Source organism: Tympanuchus pallidicinctus, unplaced genomic scaffold (assembly GCF_026119805.1).
Source record: "Tympanuchus pallidicinctus isolate F22 unplaced genomic scaffold, pur_lepc_1.0 scaffold9, whole genome shotgun sequence".
Lineage (NCBI taxonomy): Eukaryota > Metazoa > Chordata > Aves > Galliformes > Phasianidae > Tympanuchus > Tympanuchus pallidicinctus.
In genome coordinates this window covers 19,809,595-19,830,392 of record NW_026294813.1, presented here as the reverse complement: position 1 = coordinate 19,830,392, position 20,798 = coordinate 19,809,595, and the positions used below count along the sequence as shown (strand labels likewise).

The following is a 20,798-nucleotide window of genomic DNA, read 5'->3' as shown; positions in this document are numbered from 1 at the left end:
TAAAGCAGTACAGAATAAACTGGACAGTGAACAGAAAGTGTAAAGGGATGCAGCTGAAAAATGGTGAGATTGCAGATACTGATGGTAACTCCTGAAAAGTTCCTGTGTAGAACTGCAGTTCAGCAGAAAACAGAAAAACATGATCAATAGCCAGATGTAAAGGTGTGTACATACTGACGTAAGACACAAGGAGAGAGAAGGCCAACCGCCAGGTGACAAGAAATCCAGACATGGTCAACAACCCAACTCCATCCTAACATTAGAAATTCTGTTGAAACAGTAGAGCTAGAAATCTGATTTGTAGAAGAATGAATACCTTGAGAATCTCCTCTATTTTCTTAACAGTTCTAAGTGATGTTTGTACCTTGTTATTCATGCCACATCTTTAACATTTACATTGACAAGGCCTCTGTCATGGGTAGCCTCAATCCACTGTCAAAGAATTATTTTCTTTCCACATTTAAGAAGCTTATATCAAGCACATGAAATTAACCCTGAAATGTTCTCACTTATTAAACTTGCTTTCTCAAAGCCCAGTACAAATTAATTTGCAAAGGAAGGACTGTTCACCTGCACCTGACTCACTGGTTGATTAAACGCATGGTTTGAACATGAAGTGCTAAAAACAGTGAAGTTCTGTAAAAATATATGAAATCCAATTAAACTCTTCACCCACAAAGAAGCTTCATGCATGTTGTATATGTATATAAATTGACTCAAAAATTCTTAAGTTTTAAAATAGGATAATGAGGTTCAACAAAAGCAAGTGTAGAGTCTTACACCCAGGGAGGAATAATTGCATGCACCAGTACAGGCTGGGGGATGACCTGCTGGAGAGGAGATCCGCAGAGAGGGACCTGGGTGTCCTGGTGGACGACAGGTTGGCCATGAGCCAGCAGTGTGCCCTTGTGGCCAAGAGGGCCAATGGCATCCTGGGATGCATTAAAAAGAGCGTGGCCAGCAGGTCGAGGGAGGTGATCCTCCCCCTCTACTCTGCCCCTGGTAAGGCCTCATCTGGAGTACTGCGTCCAGTTCTGGGCTCCCCAGTACAAAAAAGACAGGGATCTCTTGGAAAAAGTCCAGCGGAGGGCCACGAAGATGGTGAAGGGCCTGGAGCATCTCTCCTATGAGGAAAGGCTGAGTGAACTGGGTCTGTTCAGCCTTGAGAAAAGAAGACCCAGAGGGGATCTGAACCAGGTTTATAAATATCTGAGGTGTGGGGGCCATAGTGGTGAGGCCAGTCTCTTTTCAGTGGTGAGTGGAGACAGGACAAGGGGAAACGGACATAAGATGCAGCATAGGAAGTTCCGCACAAATGTGAGCAAGAACTTCTTTACAGTGAGGTGACGGAGCACTGGAACAGGCTGCCCAGGGAGGTGGTGGAGTCTCCTTCTCTGAAGATATTCAAGTCTTGCCTGGACGCCTACCTGTGTGACCTGGTTTAGGGAACCTGCTTTGGCAGGGGGATGATCTCTAGAGGTCCCTTCCAACCCCTGCAATTCTGTGATTCTGCGATAATCTTTTCTGCTATGTTGCTTGGGACCCTCTGAAACTAATTCTGTCTCTTCCAGACATGCATATATATATATTCCTCAGTCACTACTGCGTCCAACCAGCTATAACACACTATGGTATTATTCTTCCTAAAGTTGTTCTTTATAGTGAAAACTTCATCCATACTGATTAGATCCCACCTATTTCACATTATCTCTTAACAATCAAACCCCTTCTTCTAGAAGACTATGCAGTCCTTGCATTGCCTAGCTACTGTCCTTTCAAAGAATCAGTCCTTTCCAACAGTCATCACAGCTTTATATTTGCTACTCAGAGTTTCTTCATTCTTTACATTACTACCCATCTTCTGTCCATGATACCATCGTGAATAGTCTAGGAAAAACACTCTGGTCTACCTGGTTGGATATTATCATTTAGATTGAACAAATCTCAGCTCAAATTATAGATTTGGTCCATCCAAGAGTACTACCTACTCTTTTGTTCCCACCTATAACCACTTACTCAAACTGCACGCCAAACCTGGCGAGGAGTAATGTAACCTCGCTCTAAAACAAAACAAAACAAACTTACAGATGTTGATGCTAGATTCCTTTCTACTGGATCCTGCTGAAAACTTGTAAACTAGGAATTTACTGGGAAAGGGAAAAACTGATGCAACAGGACTTGAACATTTTAAAGTAAGCTCAACATGTATAGTGAGAGTGTAACATGCTACTGCAAATCAAGTGAGAACTAAAATTCTCCAGCCACAGTCTGCCCTGCAGCAGTTAGCACTCAGAGGCTGCTACTTCATTAGACTATTGCTGACAAACACACAGAACTGATCAGCATTCAGAAAAGTAGGAAGATGCATCTCCCAGGAAAAAAAGTAAATAAACAAAAGAACCAAGAAAAGCCCTCAACAATGATCATGTACCAAACTACATCCTATCTAAAACAAAGAACAAAACTTTTTCCACTTACAAGTTTTAAATTATTTTTGTTTTTGCTGTGCATGCACATCCTACCAGAAACACAAAAAGACTGAGATGCAGCACTTGAAGCATGCAGAGAACTGTCTATAACCCAGTGAAATTAAGAACATAACAAATTGGAAAAGATGATAAACATGGTGTCTGAAATTCAACTTAGTAAAAAGGTTATGATTTCACCATACTTCACCAGAAGACATATCTGTGAATAGGTTTGCATCAACATATAGAACTGTTAAGAGCTAAGCCATTCCTCTTTATTCACTGACTCTCTTCCTAACCCATTACACAAGTAATTATGACCATTTTTAATTCTAGCTGTTGAATGTAATAGTTACTGTAATACTAATATTATCCTTCTATGTTAAAAGCCTTGAAAATGTACATCCAGAACAATTTAAAAACACTTTCCTGCTATCCTGAAGAAATATTGGAGAATAACTACAACTACAATTCCAGAATTAAAATGAAAACATACTGATTTGCAGTTCAATTTTATTCCAAAATCATCACTATACTTCATGTTTAACTATGATCTCTGCAGCAAATTCTAGTTAATGTAATGGATAATCCTTCACCAATATAACAGACCCTTCTACTGAAATAGTTAGGTTTAATCAACCTAACTCTGAATTGTCTCAAAACCAACAAATACAATTTTATCAAAGAATTTTAGAATTTAGAATATTTAGAATTTTAGCATTTAGAATATGGAATACATGTCAGCCCTTCTGACCGTTCTCATAAGTTATATGTATTGTTTGCCTACAGTGCATCATTATTTTTCCTTCTGTCGCACTGCTTTTAATCTATTAACATCAGTCTACAAAAAAAATCCTTATTTTTACTTCATTTCACTATTAGCAGAACTACCTGTATCTTTTTTCTGATATTCCTTATCACTGTATACGTATTACATATGTGTAATTTTCACATTCTTTTCATAAAACTGATATCTTTTCACGTACTTGGAGGTTCATACTATATGATCCAGACACTGAAGGAACTTTAACCATTATGTCAATCATTGGCCACAAGAGTGCCCACCTGTGTTCTATTGAAACAGATCTAAAAGAGTGATTTGCTTGCCTATAAATAAGTCTAAAAATATTTAACCTCTTGCAGGTATCTGCAGAAGCTACTAACATACTTGACTACTACGCACAGCAGCTTGCAGGACCTTCATCCAGTTAAGTTTAGTTTCTCAAGACAAAGAATTTGATTCTGATCATCACTAGCCTAAACCAGAGGAGGGTAAAGCAGTAAAATAGCACGTGACTTAAGTGGATAGTTACTTGATAAAGAATAATTAGAGAAAAAACTTCTTAAGGGCAAACCAACATCCAAAATGCAAGATAAAACTTCATAACCCACAGAATTTACGAAACAGCTGATGAGATTACTAAACAAGCAAAACCGGGGATCTTAACTTAAAAGACAAAAAAATTCAAGCTCTACATTATACAAGTGCTATTTTCAAATAACTTAGCATTGAAATAGTATTGTTACCTGCGGAGATGGAGAAAGGCTGTATAGCACTGCTTACGGAACTCCTGGTACTGTTCACTCTGTGTGCCTCCCATGCCTTCCACCATCTCCTTATTCAGCTTCATTGGGGGAGGTAGAGGCTTAGGGTCCCGACCCAAAATATAACCAAAGTCAATGTGAAATAGTTTTCCTATAAGACAAAAGGTGAATGCAATTCCTTACTTCAACAACTCATATTGTATCAAATCTTGATGACAAACAGCAATAAAAAATAGATAAATCCCTAGGCGCAACTTCCAGAAGATAAATTGTTTTCACTGAGCACAATTCACTGCTTTCTGTAATGCTTACACCTTCAGCTGTCAAGCTGAAACTACAGACTTAAAGCTAATATCAAATTCACTCAGAGCAGTTAAAAAAAAAGTTTTGTGTTTTTTATGGAATACATTCATAAAGATTCAGTCGGTGATGAAAACAAAGAGACATAAAATATAGTTACATAATACTCTTTGCTCCTTAAGAACTTCTTACAAAATAAAAATATTAATATACATAGTGCACTGCTTTTAGTATTGCATTTGGTTCTCTGGCATGCAATATGTTACCTCAGTCACATGTTAATTTTACCACAGGAAAATAAGAATAATGGTCCTAAAATCCTTTGTTAGGGTGAGGTTAAGATTTTTTTTATCATATTTCATAATTGAGTAAACATGATTACCATATCAAACATGCTTTAAAATTGAGGAACTTTCTCCTGAGTTTTTCCAACATTAAAATACAAGTTATAGCATTTGAGCACTACCTTTCCCTTCTCAGATCAACTATGTCTACAATGTTACTACAGAACTATCTTGAAAAAAAAATAAAAAATTAGATACCTCATTTCAAAGGAGGCAACTTTAGTTCCTACCTGAAGCTTATTTGAAACAATGTTCACAGGATTATCCATAAATCTATTGGGAAGCATTCACTGTCTATCTCTTCATAGAATCATAGAATGGTTTGAGTTGGAAGGGATCTGCAAGATCATCTAGTTGCCACTCCCCTGATATAGGCAGGGACATCTCCCCCTGCCCAGGTTGCTCACACCACCATCCAACCTGTCTTTGAATGCTTTCAGGGAGGGGAAATACACAACTTCACTAGGCAACCTGTTCTAGTGTCTCACCACCCCTAAAGTAAAAGAATTTTTTCCTAATATCTAGACTAAATCTACCCTCTTCCAGTTTGAAACTATTTCCCCTTTTCAATTCTACTGAATCTCATGAGAGATGCAGAATGGAGCAAAATAATAATAAAAAAAACCCAACAACCTGAAACACCAATTTCAAACATAATATCATAACATCTGCATAATCTAAAGATTTTATATATATATATATGCAAACAAAAATGCAGTCATCAGAAATGTAAGAATTCATCAATTCTTAAGAAGCCACTTTCTAGAAACACTTCGGACTTGCTTTTTAAATGGTAAATATTAACCATATAAGGCAAAAAGTGTTTTTGAAAATGTTCCACAGATTTTCAGTTTGAAATTAAATTTTGAAATGCATCATTTCAAGAATACTACAAGCTGCATAAAAAAAAAATAGGTCAAAATGTTTTATATTAAAAAGGAAAATATTAAATAAAAAATCACAGAACCACAAAAGCATAGAGGTCGGAAAAGATCTTAGACATTAGCAAGTCAAAATCTACCTATCATGTCCCAGCACTAAACCACATCCTTCAGACATTGTCTATACGTGGATGGAGACTCCACCATTGCTCTGGCCAGTCCACTCTAATGCCTGAATGTCTTCTTGATATCCAACCTAAACCTCTCCTGAAGAAAATGGTATAATCAACTCTTATCACTTGTCACCTCAAGAGATGGATACCTGCATCATCTCAACTTCCTTTCAGGTGGCTGCAGAGAGTGTTGCAGTTTTCTCTCAGCCTCCTCCAAAATAAACAATCCCAATTTTCTCAGTTGTTTTACTCAAGTCTTGTTTTCTCATCCTTTCATCAGCTTTGCTTCACATACATTCACACTATTCAAATTTCTCCTTGCATCCATGGACCCAAAACACAATTTTCAAGGTGTGGTCTCCCACCTTGACTCATTTCACCTACACTCATTTCCCTATTACTGCTAGTCTGCTGAACAATTTCTTTAAGACAGAGAGAAACCATCTTCCTGCAGTCAGCGTGAAGAAAGAAAGGAGGTAAATAAAGGACAAACAGGTGTTTGAAATATTAGCTGAGTTTTACATCCAAAACAGACTTCCCTAGTGACACTAATACGTTTAGTATTACATTTTCTTCATAGAGGAAAATGAAACGTGGATGCAAAGCTGAAGAAGTTTTCAACATGAAACCAGAAAATGATTAGTATAACTTCTTTAGTCACAATAGCACAGAAGCAGAAATACATGTACTAACTCTTGCTTCAGCATTATGGAACTGACCAGTTATGAACATGCTTTTCTGTTTCTTTTCACAGAGAGTGATGAGAGAAGTGGAGGCTGGAAGCTATCCTGGACAGAGTGATCATGAAATGACATAGTTCTCTATTCCTCATGAAGTCAGGAGGGGGGACAGAAAAACTGCTACCTTGGACTTCCTGAAGGCAGACTGAACTGTTCAGGAGACCACTAGGGAGAGTCCCTTGGGATTCAGTCCTGAACAGCAAAGGGGTCCAGGAGGATTGGTCACTCCTCAAGAAGGAGATCTTAAAGGCACAGGAGCAATCTATTCCCCTGTGCCACAAGATGAGCCAGCAGGGAAGAATACTAGTGAAGATGAACAAGAAGCTTTTTCTGCAGATCCTAGAGAAAAAATAAGTGTCTACTTTCTGTGGAAGAAGAGACAAGCAACTTGGGGAGAGTACAAAGAAGTCATTAGGATACGCAGAGAAAAAACTAGAAATGCAAAACCCCAGCTTGAGCTCAACTTGGCTGCTGGATTAAAAAAAGAACAACAACAACAACAAAATTACAAATATATTAACGGTGATAGGAGGGCTAAGGAGAATCCCCATCCTTTACTGGATGCAGTGGGAAATGTGAGCACTAAGGATAAGGAAAAGGCTGAGGACAAGAGGGCAGGAAGGCACGACAGAGCAATCTGGACAGACTGGATTGCTGGGCTGAGGCCAATGGGATGAAGTTCAACAACACCAAGTGCTAGGTCCTGCACTTTGGCCACAACAACCCCACGCAATACTGCAAACTTAGGGCAGAACAGGTGGAAGACTGCGTGGAAGAAATAGAATTGAGGCTGTTGGTTTATGCATGGCTAAACATAAGCCAGAAGTGTGCCCAAGTGCCAAGACGGCTGATGGCATCCTGGCTTGTATCAGGAATAGTACTATCAGCAGAAGCAGCGAGGTGATCAACCCTCTGAACTCAGCTCTGTTGAGGCTGCACCTTGAGTACTGTGTTCAGTTTGAGGCTCATCATTACAAGACAGACACTGAGACCCTGGTGTGACCAGAGAAAGGCAATGAATTTGGTGAGGGTCTGAAGCACAAGCCTTAAGAAGAGGGGCTGAGGGAACTGGGATTGTTTAGTCTGGAAAAGAGGAGGCCAAGGGAAGACCTCATAGTTCCCTTTCCTATCTGAAAGGAAGATGAAAGAGGATGTGGCGAAATGGGGTCAACCTCTTCTCTGACATGCCTATTGAAAAGACTAGAGGGAACTGTCTCAAAATGCACACAGGGAGATTCCCGTTGAACATCAGAAAAGATTTCTTCTCCAGAAGAATGGCCAGATGCTGGAACAGGCCGCCCAGGGAGATGGTTGACTCACCATCACTAGAGGTACTGCATTCAAAAAACATTTAGATGCAGTATTAAGGTACACGGGATTAAGGGATTAGTGGGGAAATACTGGTATGAGTAGACAGTTGGACTGGATAATCTAGGAGGTCTTGTCCAACCTGTTGATTCTCTGATTCTGTATTTGTTTGCCAGTATTAGAACTTGAAGCACTTCCATTCATTTCAGCAAGCTTAAATGATCAACATTCTTTAAAAAACTGTAACTACTAGTACTTTTTCAGCTAGTTATCTGTCTGTATCACTGAATAATAGATTTTCCATCACCAGACAAAACTGCTTGAGATCTGTCATAAGTACTCTTCAACTCAAGAAACAAATTCCATCATGGTCAATTTTCTGAGAGAAATCACAAGGACACTTAATAAGCAAACTAAATATTTGCTAGTTGATAAATGTCACATTCATGACATTTTGCATATCTAACTGTGCTAAAAACTTCCCTGAATAGTGTTTTCACACTGTTACAGAAGTTAGTTTACAAAAATGAATTTTAAAAGTTGTTTGAAGTAGACATTGATATATACAGATATCTTCATTGCATTATAGAAACTGTTTAATTAAAGAGTCTGGGGGAGGGTTTGTTTTCAGTTCACTTATCCAAATCTGTCATCATGAAGAGTTAAGGGACAATATTTGAATAAAAGAATAACTCTACTGGCAGTAATTACATCTTTTCTTAGTTTGCTTTGGAGGTAAGGAATAAGAGGAGCTAATTAATAACGTAAATTAGTTACTAAGATGTACCTGAACCATTCAAAAACATTAACATGAGTGTATATGAACACGTATCATTTCATACAAAGAATCACACACAGAATTCTAGGGGTTGGAAGGAACTTCATCAACTTATACCTCAGTCCTAAAAATGAATAAAATAAAGATGAGGCCATCTTTTATTATTGCTACAGTTTCTCTAGTTGTGGTTCAATATTCAGCAACATTCAGCAGATTTTTAGGCTATGATTCAAACATACATCAAACGTTTAAATTTGAATACATTCAATATATTTAGTTACATGAAAAATAATAAACAGGTTTAATTTATTTTTATTTGGTTAGCTCCAAGATCAATTAAGCCACCATACTAAAATACGAAATAATGATAGAAGGCTCTCTTGGTGTTTTTTAATCAATGGATGACACTTGGAATCCCACTCTAAAGAAAATAATGATCAAGATAGTTGATCAAGAACCTCAGGAGGGTTCCTGGATCTTTTAGAAGCTTTTACATCCCAAGTTAATGATGCTGAGGACAGTGTTACTCTGCATCATCCCTGAGAATTATCAAACCAAAACTTCTGAGAGAGAACTCTGACCATATTTAGTTAAAATTTTTATTCTGAGAATTGACTTTTACAGTGAATAGTGTATTTACTTAGCACAGTCATTCCTTCTGATACACATCTGTAAGGAAGGAGCCAAAAATCAACAGCAACTTTTCTTCATATCAACAGCTCCTCAAAACACCATTTATTTAAAATTTGTCAGCCTCAGTTGTGACGATACTTGAAAAAATAATCTTAGGTATGATTTTAAGTTGTGCAGCAGTCTACAAGAGTGTCAGCATCATATTTGACAATACCAAGCTGAGTGGAGCAGTTGACACAGCAGAGGAAGAGACACCATCCAGAGGGATCTGATCAAGCTTGAGAAGTGGGCTCATGTGAATCTAATGAGGTTCAGTAAGACCAAGCACAATGTGGGGCAACCCCAGATATGTACTCGAACTCACAGAAGAACTCATTGAGAGAAGCCCTGTGGAGAAGGCAGTATGGGTCCTGCTAAATGAAAACATTAATGTGAACCAGTAGAGCATACTTGCAGCTCGGAAGGCCAACAATATCCAGGGCTGCACCAGAAGAGGGGAGATTTTGGTAAGTGAACTTATCAAAAAGAGGAAAATTATATTTTTTACACAGATAGATGGACAAGACAGAATTGTTTTACAGTAAAAAAGGAGAGATTTAGATCAGATGTTTGACAAGAAATTTTTCACTGAGAGGGTGGTGAGGTGTTGGAACAGGCTGCCCAGAGAAACTGTGGATGATCCCTGGAGGCCAGGCTGGATGGGGCCCTGGGCAACCTTATCGAATGCCCAATCTAGTGGTTGGCAGCCCCACACACAGTAGGATGCTGGAACTGCACCTGTACTTGTGGTCCTTCTCAATCCAAACCGTTCTATGGTTTCATGTTAGTTTAGTAGCTATTAAGTAAAGTTTTTCAGTTCTGAAATAACGTTACAAAAAGCCGTCGTCGATTGAGAGTTCCTAGAGTTACATAACTTGACTGGTAAAAAAAGCCAATCAGATTTAGAGGATTGCTTATGTCATAGAACAGATCAAGTTGGAAGGGACCTTCTGGAGAACATCTCATCCAATTTCACTGCTCAAGTAGTGCCACTAAGATCAGTTTGCCCAGGACCACATCTAGAAAGCATTTCAATCACAAGGATGGAGACTCCTCAGCAAACTTTGCCAGGGTTCAGACACCTTCACTATGATTAGTATTTCATGCCACATAACATGATATCTATATATAATTATCTGTCCTCTCAGTACCAGACATCTTATGAACTTCATGCTTCTTTTAGAGGCTTTTTTCCCCTTTCTTTAACATACAGTGAGTGCCACAATAATGCACATCTTAGGTCGTGGTCCAACTTGATGATCTTTAAAGTCTTTTCCAACCTGAGTGATTCTATAATTCTATTTTATGATTCTATTCCATTTTCTAATCCAGTTTCAGATTTATTACACATTAATTTGAAAAGCTTTATAATTATTAGGATGCTTATAAATTAAAAGATAAAAGACAAAACTGGACAGTATTGATTTATTACTTTTTCCAAATGACTGTTGAATTTCTATACCATGATATTATTCATTTAAAAAAATAAAAACAAAACAAAAAAAAAAAAAAAAAAAAAAAAAGGGAAGATACTTTAAGAGGTGAAACAGATCTGATCCTAAGACATTTTTTTAGGGCTAGAAATAAAAGACATGGATTTCTAGTTCAGGGATACTGAAAGAAATAAATTCAATTGTTTAAATTTAAACAAGAGAGTATGCATGTATGATCATACCATTTAAGAAAGTTGTTTCTAGCTTACATTCCTTGAGGTAAGAGGTTAGCTTTCCCAACTTACAATGTCTTGGCTTGTGAAAGAACAAAGGTAGCAAATGAAAATAATTTCAGGCTCTGAATTTACTGTGGTTCTGCACTGCCCTCTGCTGTTCTGTTTAAATTGTTCCTTTAAGTCGAACTAAGCTACAGTTACTTCCTAACACAGCTTTACCTCTAAAAAACTAAGTTATTATCAGTCTGACTATGCAAACAGTAACTGTAATAAAAAACACTTTATACCCATGTCATATAAATAATTCAAACTTCCTGACAGATTTTTGAATGTTCATCTGCACAACTGCGATCAAATAAGGGAAAACATATTTGCTGTAGCTGTTATCCCACAAGCTTACTTCAAGACATTCTACCAGAATTAATTTCCAACACTTTCATATCAAGTACTCTGAGTCACTGCATCATATGCCTCAGGCATACTGCAAAGCCATCCATGTGGATATGTCTCATTTCCCCATATATTTTATTTACACTTTTGTCATTCAGTAGATGCTTACTTTACTATAAACATTAAACATCTTTTCTTCATAAGTAAATGAACATATTTGAAGTATCAAAACACCTACAGAAGCTATGGTTCAAAAGTAAGCATGCAAAAAAAAATCCATATCCATATTTATTAAGGGTTTCTGCACTTCATCTAGCTATGAAGTTACTTTCAACTAAAATATTTTAACTTCTCCCATCATACAATATTAATTGTATTAGTTAGAATAGCTTGACGGTAAACTCTTGTACTGCCACTTAGTTGAGAAACTCAACACAATTCATCCGAGACTATTTTCTTCCATACTTGCTAAGTGCTTTCTAATCATTCAAACAGAGAAATTCCAGAAGATAGGTTGATCAACAAGGCAAGCTATCTAGAATTCCTTGAAAACACAGAAACTTGAAACACAGAAGATATCCAGCATTTTTATTTTGCTACACAGGAGGCAGGGAAGAGAATTAAATGAAATATTCTAAATAAAAAAGACAAGAAAATGGATGCTTTTTTGAAAAGCAGTTTCCTAAGTAAGAAAGCATTTCCGGGTTTTTGTTTTAATTGGCATTTTGGGTTTTGTTTTTAAATCTTCCAAACTCTTTTAAAAATGAAATGTTTAACTTCAAATTAGAGATTATTTATATGTAATACTATTCAACTTGAAATAAACAGACTGCACCTCTTGAGTCCTAATCATTATTTTAGCTGAAACCATGCATTATTTCGTTTAAAACCATTACAGAACTTAGTAATTTAGAATCACTAACATTATGCACTCTACATGGCCCATTATCAATACATATCATGCAACAAAAAGTAATGATACAAACAAAACAAATTAGAGATATTCAAAATACATGTCTGTTATTTTGAACTTCCAAGACACATGGGTTTTGGTACAAAGGAAAAGATGCCATCTTTTTTTTAGCAGCATTCCTGTATGTAACGGAGGTCTACAAGAAAGCCGAGCGGGAACTCCGATCAGGGAGTGTAGAGACAGGACAAAAGACAGAGGATAGATTTAGACTCAAAACTGGAACAGGCTGCCTAAAGAAGCTGTGAATAGATGTTCCACAGCTGGAAGCGTTCAAGGCCAGGTTGGATGGGCCTAGTCTAGTGACAGAGGATTGGAACTATAAGATTTTTAAGGTCCCTTCCAAACCAACCCATTCTATAATTCTGTGATATATCTCATTTAATTAAATGATAACTTCTACTACTTCTGCTCGCTCAATCATGCATTTGTAACAGGTAGGACATTAAGAGCCTAATCACTTTTACAAATAGCTGGGAAAAATAAAAACCCAGCTTCAGTAGGGCTCTGGTATGATCCTGACTATCAGTTATTCTGATGGAACACTTGGATTATTACTTTTCAGGGGCCCAGCTTTCTTTAAAAAAAGAAAGAAAAAAAAAAGGTGTTCAGAAGCAAGAAAAAATTTTGGAGTGAACGCTGCTCTGCCAGGTCTTATGTGGCATTCCCAGTTTGGGGTTGCATCATGTTTTCAATTCTTTAGAAAAGCACCTGTAAAGTTCACAGTACCATTTCTTTCAGAAGAAAGCAAAATCTGAGAGAATTATCATGGATATCAGGGAAGTTATGAAGATTATATCTAATTCCATGTGACAACTGAGAATACTTGCCATAATATCTACTGTATTAGGAACAGTGTACATAAAATATTAAAATGCAACTGGCATGCAATTAGTACGTCTTGAAATTGCTTTTAACTGCATGTTAGGAAATCTGAAAAACAGGAACGTAACAATTTAATGAATAATTAAATTGTTTGATGAAGATCAATTAGGATATTTGGAATTAGAATTACTTCACAGCTACCTACTACAGCATTCATTTTTTCAGCTTTGAATAAGCTGTTATAGAAAAAATTGAAGTATGATATTTATACAAGTTTAAGACAACAGCAACAGGTTTTTTGATCTTAGGAAAGGCAGACAAGTTTTACCCTATACTACGCCCATACTGCTTTCAAAAACGTCAGCATCACTTAAGAAAAAACTCCTGTTCTTAAACAGCTCTGAAGTCAAGCTTTCGTGAGTACAAAAATTCCAAAGTAGAACACAAGATGGTAAAATAAACCAAGAGAAATCTGTACAGAAATCCAGTGTTTGTAAACATTTCTTTGTTCAAAAGAATTCAGACTTCAGATATATATAAGCTGTGGTTACACAAACATCAATACCACATACCAGCTAAATGTTATCTCTTGCCTAATTTGATTAATCTACTTGTTTCCTTACTATTCATCTGTTATGTATTTTATTTTATTGGAGGGTTGGAAGTAAATGATCTTTTAGGTCTCTTGCAAAATAAACTCTTCTTTGGTTCTATACTACTAGTAATTTAAACATACACAAATGACATTATAAAATTATACTAGTAAAAGGAATTTACCTGTTTTTGTTAGTAGAAGATTATCCAGATGTCTGTCTCCAACTCCAAGGATGTAAGTAATTACACAATAACCAGCTGTAACGAGTAAATTGTAAGCATCAATACAAGCACCTTTCCTGGAGAGCAACAAGTTCTGTGCAGTTAACAACAGCATATAATGTAACCTTAATTTTTGCTCACAAGCAATATACCACAGAGGGTCAGAAGACCGGGACGAATAATCCAGATTATCAGCAATGTGAAGAATGCAAAGTAATAAACTAAAATTTGAATTTACTCAGAAACGTAAATTAAACTTTTGCTACACAGTTACATGCATAATGGTGTCAAAAATCCAATGTCTTTCAATACTTGGATTAAAATATTTCAAAACACTTTGGGCAAATTAAATGTACACACTTCAAACATTTAAAGATATTTATCAAACTGTAAACAAGCATTAGACATTGATATGAAACTGAATGCATGTGTCAGTAGTAGTTACAAGCTAAGAAGAAAGCTAGGATGTGATAAATAAATTATATCTAATGCAAACACTTATTTCTTTCACCAACTAATCAGAACCATTTTAGGAAGTTCCAATGACTGCAACAGGAAAAATAAAAAAGACACTATAGAGCAACAATTGAATGACATTTTTCGTAGGAAAAAGCTGTTTAGTTTAATGGACAGAAATCATGTTTTAACATGTCTCTTACACATCTTTTATGCATCCATTTACAGAGCAAAAACTACACTACCACATTTTCTTTTAATCCAAATGGAATAAGAAATTAAACAGTGTCATCTAAGAAAAAAAAAATCACTTCCTTTACTAGCAAATTAGAATTTTCTATCTCAAATACAGACAATTAATTATTGAACAAATGTTTTATTACACCTCCCTGAATTATGAAGAATCTAACTGATGAAATAGAGGAACTGCAGATAAGATTACTGCTAGAAAGAAAGGCATTTTTAACTTCTAATCTCTTTAAGAAAAAGGAAAGAGGGCAGAAGAGAGAAAAAGTATACTTCATGTCAAACTCAAAATTACCCTTTTATTAGTCAGCAGCATTCCCCCTTGAGGGCTTTGCAGACTACTTGATCATAATGGGAAAAATCTGAAACGTTTTGCAATACACCTCCTTTTCACATACCCACCTTCCCCCAGAAAGGCACTAGGTAGTAAGAAAATTCGGATTTTCTTTCATTATCTCAAAAATCTATGTACTGATGCTAATTACCAGAAAAACTCATGGCCTCTAATTCTACCCTGAAAGCTGCAAGAAGCCTGAACATTGCTGTAGTCCTGATGAATTAATGACTAGCTTTTTGTTCATTAGAATCTTTCAATTAAAAATGAAAGTTAAGTTTAATAGCAAATCACTTAGTGATTGGTCCGCTGAATAAACTTCAGACCTCATCAGCTATATAAGCAAGATCTGCCCTTGCTACAACAGAGGTTCTCACAGCATGCAGTTGTATAGTCCTCCAGCTGCTGACATCTAAATTGAAGTACCTCAGTCACTCATCAACCCCAATTATTATATTTCAGAAACAAAATTATCAGTCACAGTATCATTACTGTCACTTACCACAGCTCTTAACATACGTGTCCATCACCTCTGCACTTATTCCATGAGGTCCAGTCTCACTAGGTGCATGCTTTCTGAAGAAGTTCTGGGGAAGACATCAATACATTTAGTTACCCTTTATCACTCGTAACATGATTTTTATAACTAGTAATTCAAGACATAAAACAAGACCACAAACAACCAGTAGCGTCACGTTAAGGTAACAGCCACCTCCCACTTCCGACCAAAACTAGTAAGATCTATTTAATTCTACATTGCTGTCTTTACATTCCATTTTAATCATCATATTTGCACACTCAACAGAAACAGATATGAATTTTAAATTGAAAAGCAGATCTTTAAAATAATCTCAGAAAATTAAGAACACATTAAGAATAACCATGAATACAAAAGTACGTCTGTTTGTGACAGGTCAGGAAAAACCACACTTGAACAAAGTTCTGTGAAAGAAGAATCTGAGACAGCTAGCTGACAATCAGCTGAACATGAGCCAACAGTGAGCCCAGTGCTTCCTGGCCCACCCAGTGGCCAAAAAGGCCAGTGGCATCCTTGCTTGTAAAGAAAGTGCTGTCAGCAGGGAGCAGGGAGATAATCAACCCGTGCTCAACTCTCCTGAGGCTGCACCTTGAAAACTCTTCAGTTTCGGGCCACTCACTAAAAGACACCGAGGCAATGGAGTGAGTCCTTGGGAAGAACAACAAAGCTGGTGAGGGGTCTGGAACACAAATCTTAGGATGAACAGCTGAGATAACTGGGATTGTTTAGTCTGGAGAAGAAGAGGCTCAGTCCTTATCACTCTTTACAACTACCTGATAGGAAGTTGTAGCAGTGTGGGGGTCAACCACTGCTCTCAGGTAACTGGTGACAGAATGAGAGGGAACAGCCTTAAACTGTCACAGAAGGTTCAGATTATAGGAAAAAACTTCTCAGAAAGAGTGGTCAGGCACTGGCACAAGCTGCCTAAGGAGGTCATGGCATCATCATACCTGGAGGTATTCAAGAAACATGGAGATGTGGCACTTGGGACATGGTTAATGGGTATGGCAGCAATGAGTTCACCGTTGGACCAGATGATCTTAGGTCTTTTACAGCTTGTGCTATGCTTGAAGCTGTGCTGATTTTTTTTTTTTTTTTTGTCTAACACTATTCAACTACATGTCCCTGTTTAATCCAATGAATGATATAGATGTCAAAAATTAAATGGACAAAATACTTTGTTGCTCAATCTAAAAAACATTACTACATGCTTTAACAAGGTATCAAAATCACTGAGTAAACAACAGAAATATCTTAAAAACAGAAGAATACAGAAAAGCGTCTGGCATTACTTTCATCATTACAGGAAACCCACAATTTTAGTATCACAGCTAAAGATTGAGTTTAATTATATATATGGTGTTACTCTTAGGTCATGAGACAGTCATGTGGCAATTAAAGTGTGGTTTTCTAAAGCAAAAAAAAAAAATCTAGTCCATTTGAAGTCTACATCTGTCTTCTAAACAGGAGACACAAAAATCATTGGAGAGACTGTAAAGACTGATGCATAAGATCTAAGGCTGCAGTTTACACTTCTGATGAGTAGAAGACTTAAGTACTACATCACAGACCTGTATACTTTCCTCAGTAGCAAGAACTTCTGCAACTGGCACTGACTGAATAAACTGCATGAAGCCTGCAAAAGAAACAACAAAAAATTTGAATGCACAGACATCTGAAGATACAAATTTTTATTAAAAGGTTTCACTAACACATTCACTCAACTGGTTCTCAGCAAACTAGCAAAGCAAAAGAAAAAACACAACACTTTTTTTCCCGAATTTTCAGGCCTTGATAACAGTACCACTTATCCTAACTCCCAATCAGGACAGAAAAAGCCAGTTTCAAACTTTCAACAGAAGAGAAAGTTAAATCAGTGACATTCTAAATGCTTATCCACAATGGATCTGAAAGCATAGCCAAGTTTGATTTTGATCTGTTTTTTTTTTTTTTTTTCCCCTCCAGTCAATGCAAAGGTCAGTAGGAGTATTCATGTGATTTGTCCAAGACCTCGCAGCAAACCAGCATGAAAATAATGTCTGGAAATAGTCTAATGACTGTCACATATCACAACCTATGGAATACTGTGGTCAATTAAGTTGGTTACTTCAGTAATTTATATACTTTTATCTTACAAATTTGAGCTCTTTTTCCAGAATGCTGTATATTAAGTAAAGTATCTATGTCACAACAGTCAATGAAGGAGGGAAAGAAAAATACCCAATACTGCATTTTTGGAAAACAAAGTACTCATACCATGTTTTGTACTGGTAGCCAGCACTTTATACGGCGTCAGTTTCAAATCCAGATTTTCTTTTCTTAGCAGCTGGGATGGAGTAGAAGGAAGTATTAAAATGAAAGCAACAAAAATCAGCTATGTTTCTAAAATAATACTGGACATTGATCTATGAAGTTCTTCACTGTAATCAGTAATGAATAAAAGCTGATTTAAGATTTATTTTTTTTTTAAATATAAACAGAATCTGAAAAGATCTATAAAAAAAAAGTAAGGTCAGAAAAACTCTAAAATGTATTAGCTACATCAGTAGCCATATTAGACCCATTAACAGTTTTTAACCAGTCTTGCTGTTGAGAAGAATCAAGAACTCAGAAATGCCACATAAGACAGTAATCCTTACCTTATCCATAAGTGAAATTATCTGAAGAATAAGTTGATCTTGACGTAAATCATCCCCGTGCTTAAAAATTACAGGATATTTGCTTCCATCTTCTGTCTTGAAGAATAACTGAGCGGGCATTAAAGCACTCTGGAACAGAAAATCCTACTGAGCTGGCTCAAAGCAACATCCACATTAACATCTTGCTACAGTACATTTCTAAAATGTAAATCCATATTTACAACATTATAAGTAAGTGAAATAGGCAAGAATAAGGCATAATGTATAAAACTGAGTGACATAGAAGTGTCCTTGGTTATTAGCAGCATGGCAGCAAGGACCAGAAGTTCCTTAATGTTCCTCATTATCTGGCAAAAAAATAAGCAAATCCAAAAACTTCTTAGTTACCGACTATTCAGGAATCAATTAGACTATGTCATTCTCAGATATCACAGCTGTGATCTAAGCATGTTATAAAAAATAAAAATAAATTAAATCCCTTCAGTTCTTCACTCTTTAAAGAAAAAAAAATTAGTGAAGTATAAATGATATACTCCCTAAATGCTACCCCCCAACCCATGCCTGAAGACAAAAGGGCAGAAGGATTCAAATTGTTTGCAGGCATTTAATTCCAATCAACATGAAAGCGCTGAGCAAAAGGTCACAACAACACAAATTTTAACTGACCAGATCAAAAAGACACAATTAAGGATAAACATCAAAGAACTGCTAGAGGCAAGTCATCTTTAAAAATTAACTGCTTCCTTAATCTATTTAGTAAAAGCAAAAGTGCCATTTTACGCTGTCGTTAGTGAAAATCAATTTAATTGTTTGTTGTTTCTTCAGATAAAATGGATTGAAAGGGATCAATTATCAACATGAATAATTTCAACTAGTGCAAATGACCAAGTCGCTTCCCTCAACGCAAAAACAATAAAAACCAAGGACACTGTTTAATATTTTAGCAGCAATACTATATTTTTCACATGGAATACATTTTTTTAAAGTTCTATAAATCTGCCATGTGATGTCCAAAAGCACCAAAAATTAGTCATTCATTTAGGAGTTCGATTTTTTTCTCATAGAGCAAGATTAGTGATTAAATGGAAATCAGTAACCATTCAGAATCAGGCCAATCAAAGTTATCTCCAATTTAAAAACAAGTTACTTAAGCCTGTAGTGGGAGATGAGTACTCTTCAAAGTAAGAGATACAAAAAAAAAAAAAGTGAGTGGGGTATCAAAGTTGTCAAACATTTTCCGTATTTGGAAAAATGTTTCCCTAAGTTGACAGAAATTAATACATTCCACAATCACCGAACTTTGCAGGTATAAATAAATTTACAGCCTGGTAACATGCTGCAAGAGCAGCTAGAATCTTTTTTCCCTTCTTTAAAATTAGCACTTAAGCTGCTGGTTAGAGGCCTGACCAGTAAAACATATTTAGGTTGACTACATAATTAAAGTTAAATTTATAGGGAGGTACTACATTATTGAACACAGGTCCACGTTAGCATAACCATCCACATTCCAGGTAGCATAAGAAGCAAAACAAAACTAGTCCTTTTAACAGCATACTGACTGTTCAGTAACCACACTAAGGAACAGCCATATAACCACAATCAACAGAACTGGTATAATTTAATGAGTTATTTATCCTTAGGTTACATGATCTACCGAGCAGTCCATTGCTACAAATGAACAATCATCTTTCTTTCCAGCACCTAACAAGAGGTTTATTTTAACAAGGAATACATGCTCATATGTATCTTAGGCGACTTGATTTTTGATCATAAACGATATTCCTGCTGACCAGAGACTCATCAATATTCAGATAAATTCTGAAGCATTGTCAACTTGGGAAGAACATCTCTGGCTGGTGAACCACTTGCATTATTGAAGTTTTGTACAAAAATTTTTACCCTTTTCTAAAGGAGAATACAGCTACTTCATAACATTATCAGTCTTTCAAAAGCTGTATGAACTTGGTGCCTAAAAATACTTCCAGAAAAACAAACAAACAAACAACAAAACTGTTATTCAATCACTTTAAGAACATGTTACAGTTAGATCTTGCCTTGACTAGATCAGATCATTTCAACATTCCAACTGATGTTTCCAAGCTTGGTGGCCATAGTTTGTATTGCATCTATTTAGAGGCCATTTACCTTGAAGAGTGTGGCTTTTTCTGGGATTATTCCTTTAATTTTCACCTGAGGTTCCAGAGGAAGAGGAATAAGTTCCATGTCTGCTAAATTCATCTTTTCATTATCTGCTAGCAATGCCTGAAGCCTCTCATTCTAAAAGAAAAAGAATCAAATGCTTGTTTTTTACTCAAAGCATACTTACTAGGTACACATGAGCAATTAAAGTCTTCTTACAGTAGACAAATAATAATTACTAATAAATCACTATTTTTTTCAATTATTTATGCTTCAAAAAAATCAAAGCTGTGTGGTTTAGCTTGAAAAAAGAACATCTGAGAGAACACTACCAAAACACTGCACAAGCAGGCAATACATTCCTATGGATTGAAAAAACCTTCCATCTCTTTAGGTGATTATACATTTCTTACCAACACATAGCACTATCATAAAATTTCAGAGAAGTTATACAATGCTTAAATGTTTCATTGTCCTCCACAAACATATCCCAATGACAGAAAAAATAGTGTAAAATCACACCGAAAACTCACCTTAAAGAATAATAGTATACATCAGAGGAAAAGA

At 36.3% G+C, this 20,798-nt stretch overlaps 2 protein-coding genes across 3 annotated transcripts in view; one reads left to right on the top strand and one right to left on the bottom strand.

Moving 5' to 3' along the window:
- Positions 1–20,798, top strand: part of LOC128074636 (uncharacterized) — a 964,422-nt gene that overhangs the window by 606,112 nt on the left and 337,512 nt on the right. The gene's annotated exons all lie outside the window — the stretch shown is intronic.
- Positions 1–20,798, bottom strand: part of PIK3C3 (phosphatidylinositol 3-kinase catalytic subunit type 3) — a 66,488-nt gene that overhangs the window by 17,939 nt on the left and 27,751 nt on the right. For both annotated transcript variants that reach the window (XM_052670647.1, XM_052670648.1), the window contains 7 exons: positions 20,238–20,369; positions 18,093–18,221; positions 17,710–17,779; positions 17,025–17,089; positions 15,418–15,502; positions 13,841–13,915; positions 3,996–4,164 (listed from right to left, as the gene is read on the bottom strand). In XM_052670647.1, coding sequence (XP_052526607.1) covers positions 3,996–4,164; positions 13,841–13,915; positions 15,418–15,502; positions 17,025–17,089; positions 17,710–17,779; positions 18,093–18,221; positions 20,238–20,369 — 725 coding nt within the window. The remainder of the gene's footprint in view (positions 1–3,995; positions 4,165–13,840; positions 13,916–15,417; positions 15,503–17,024; positions 17,090–17,709; positions 17,780–18,092; positions 18,222–20,237; positions 20,370–20,798) is intronic.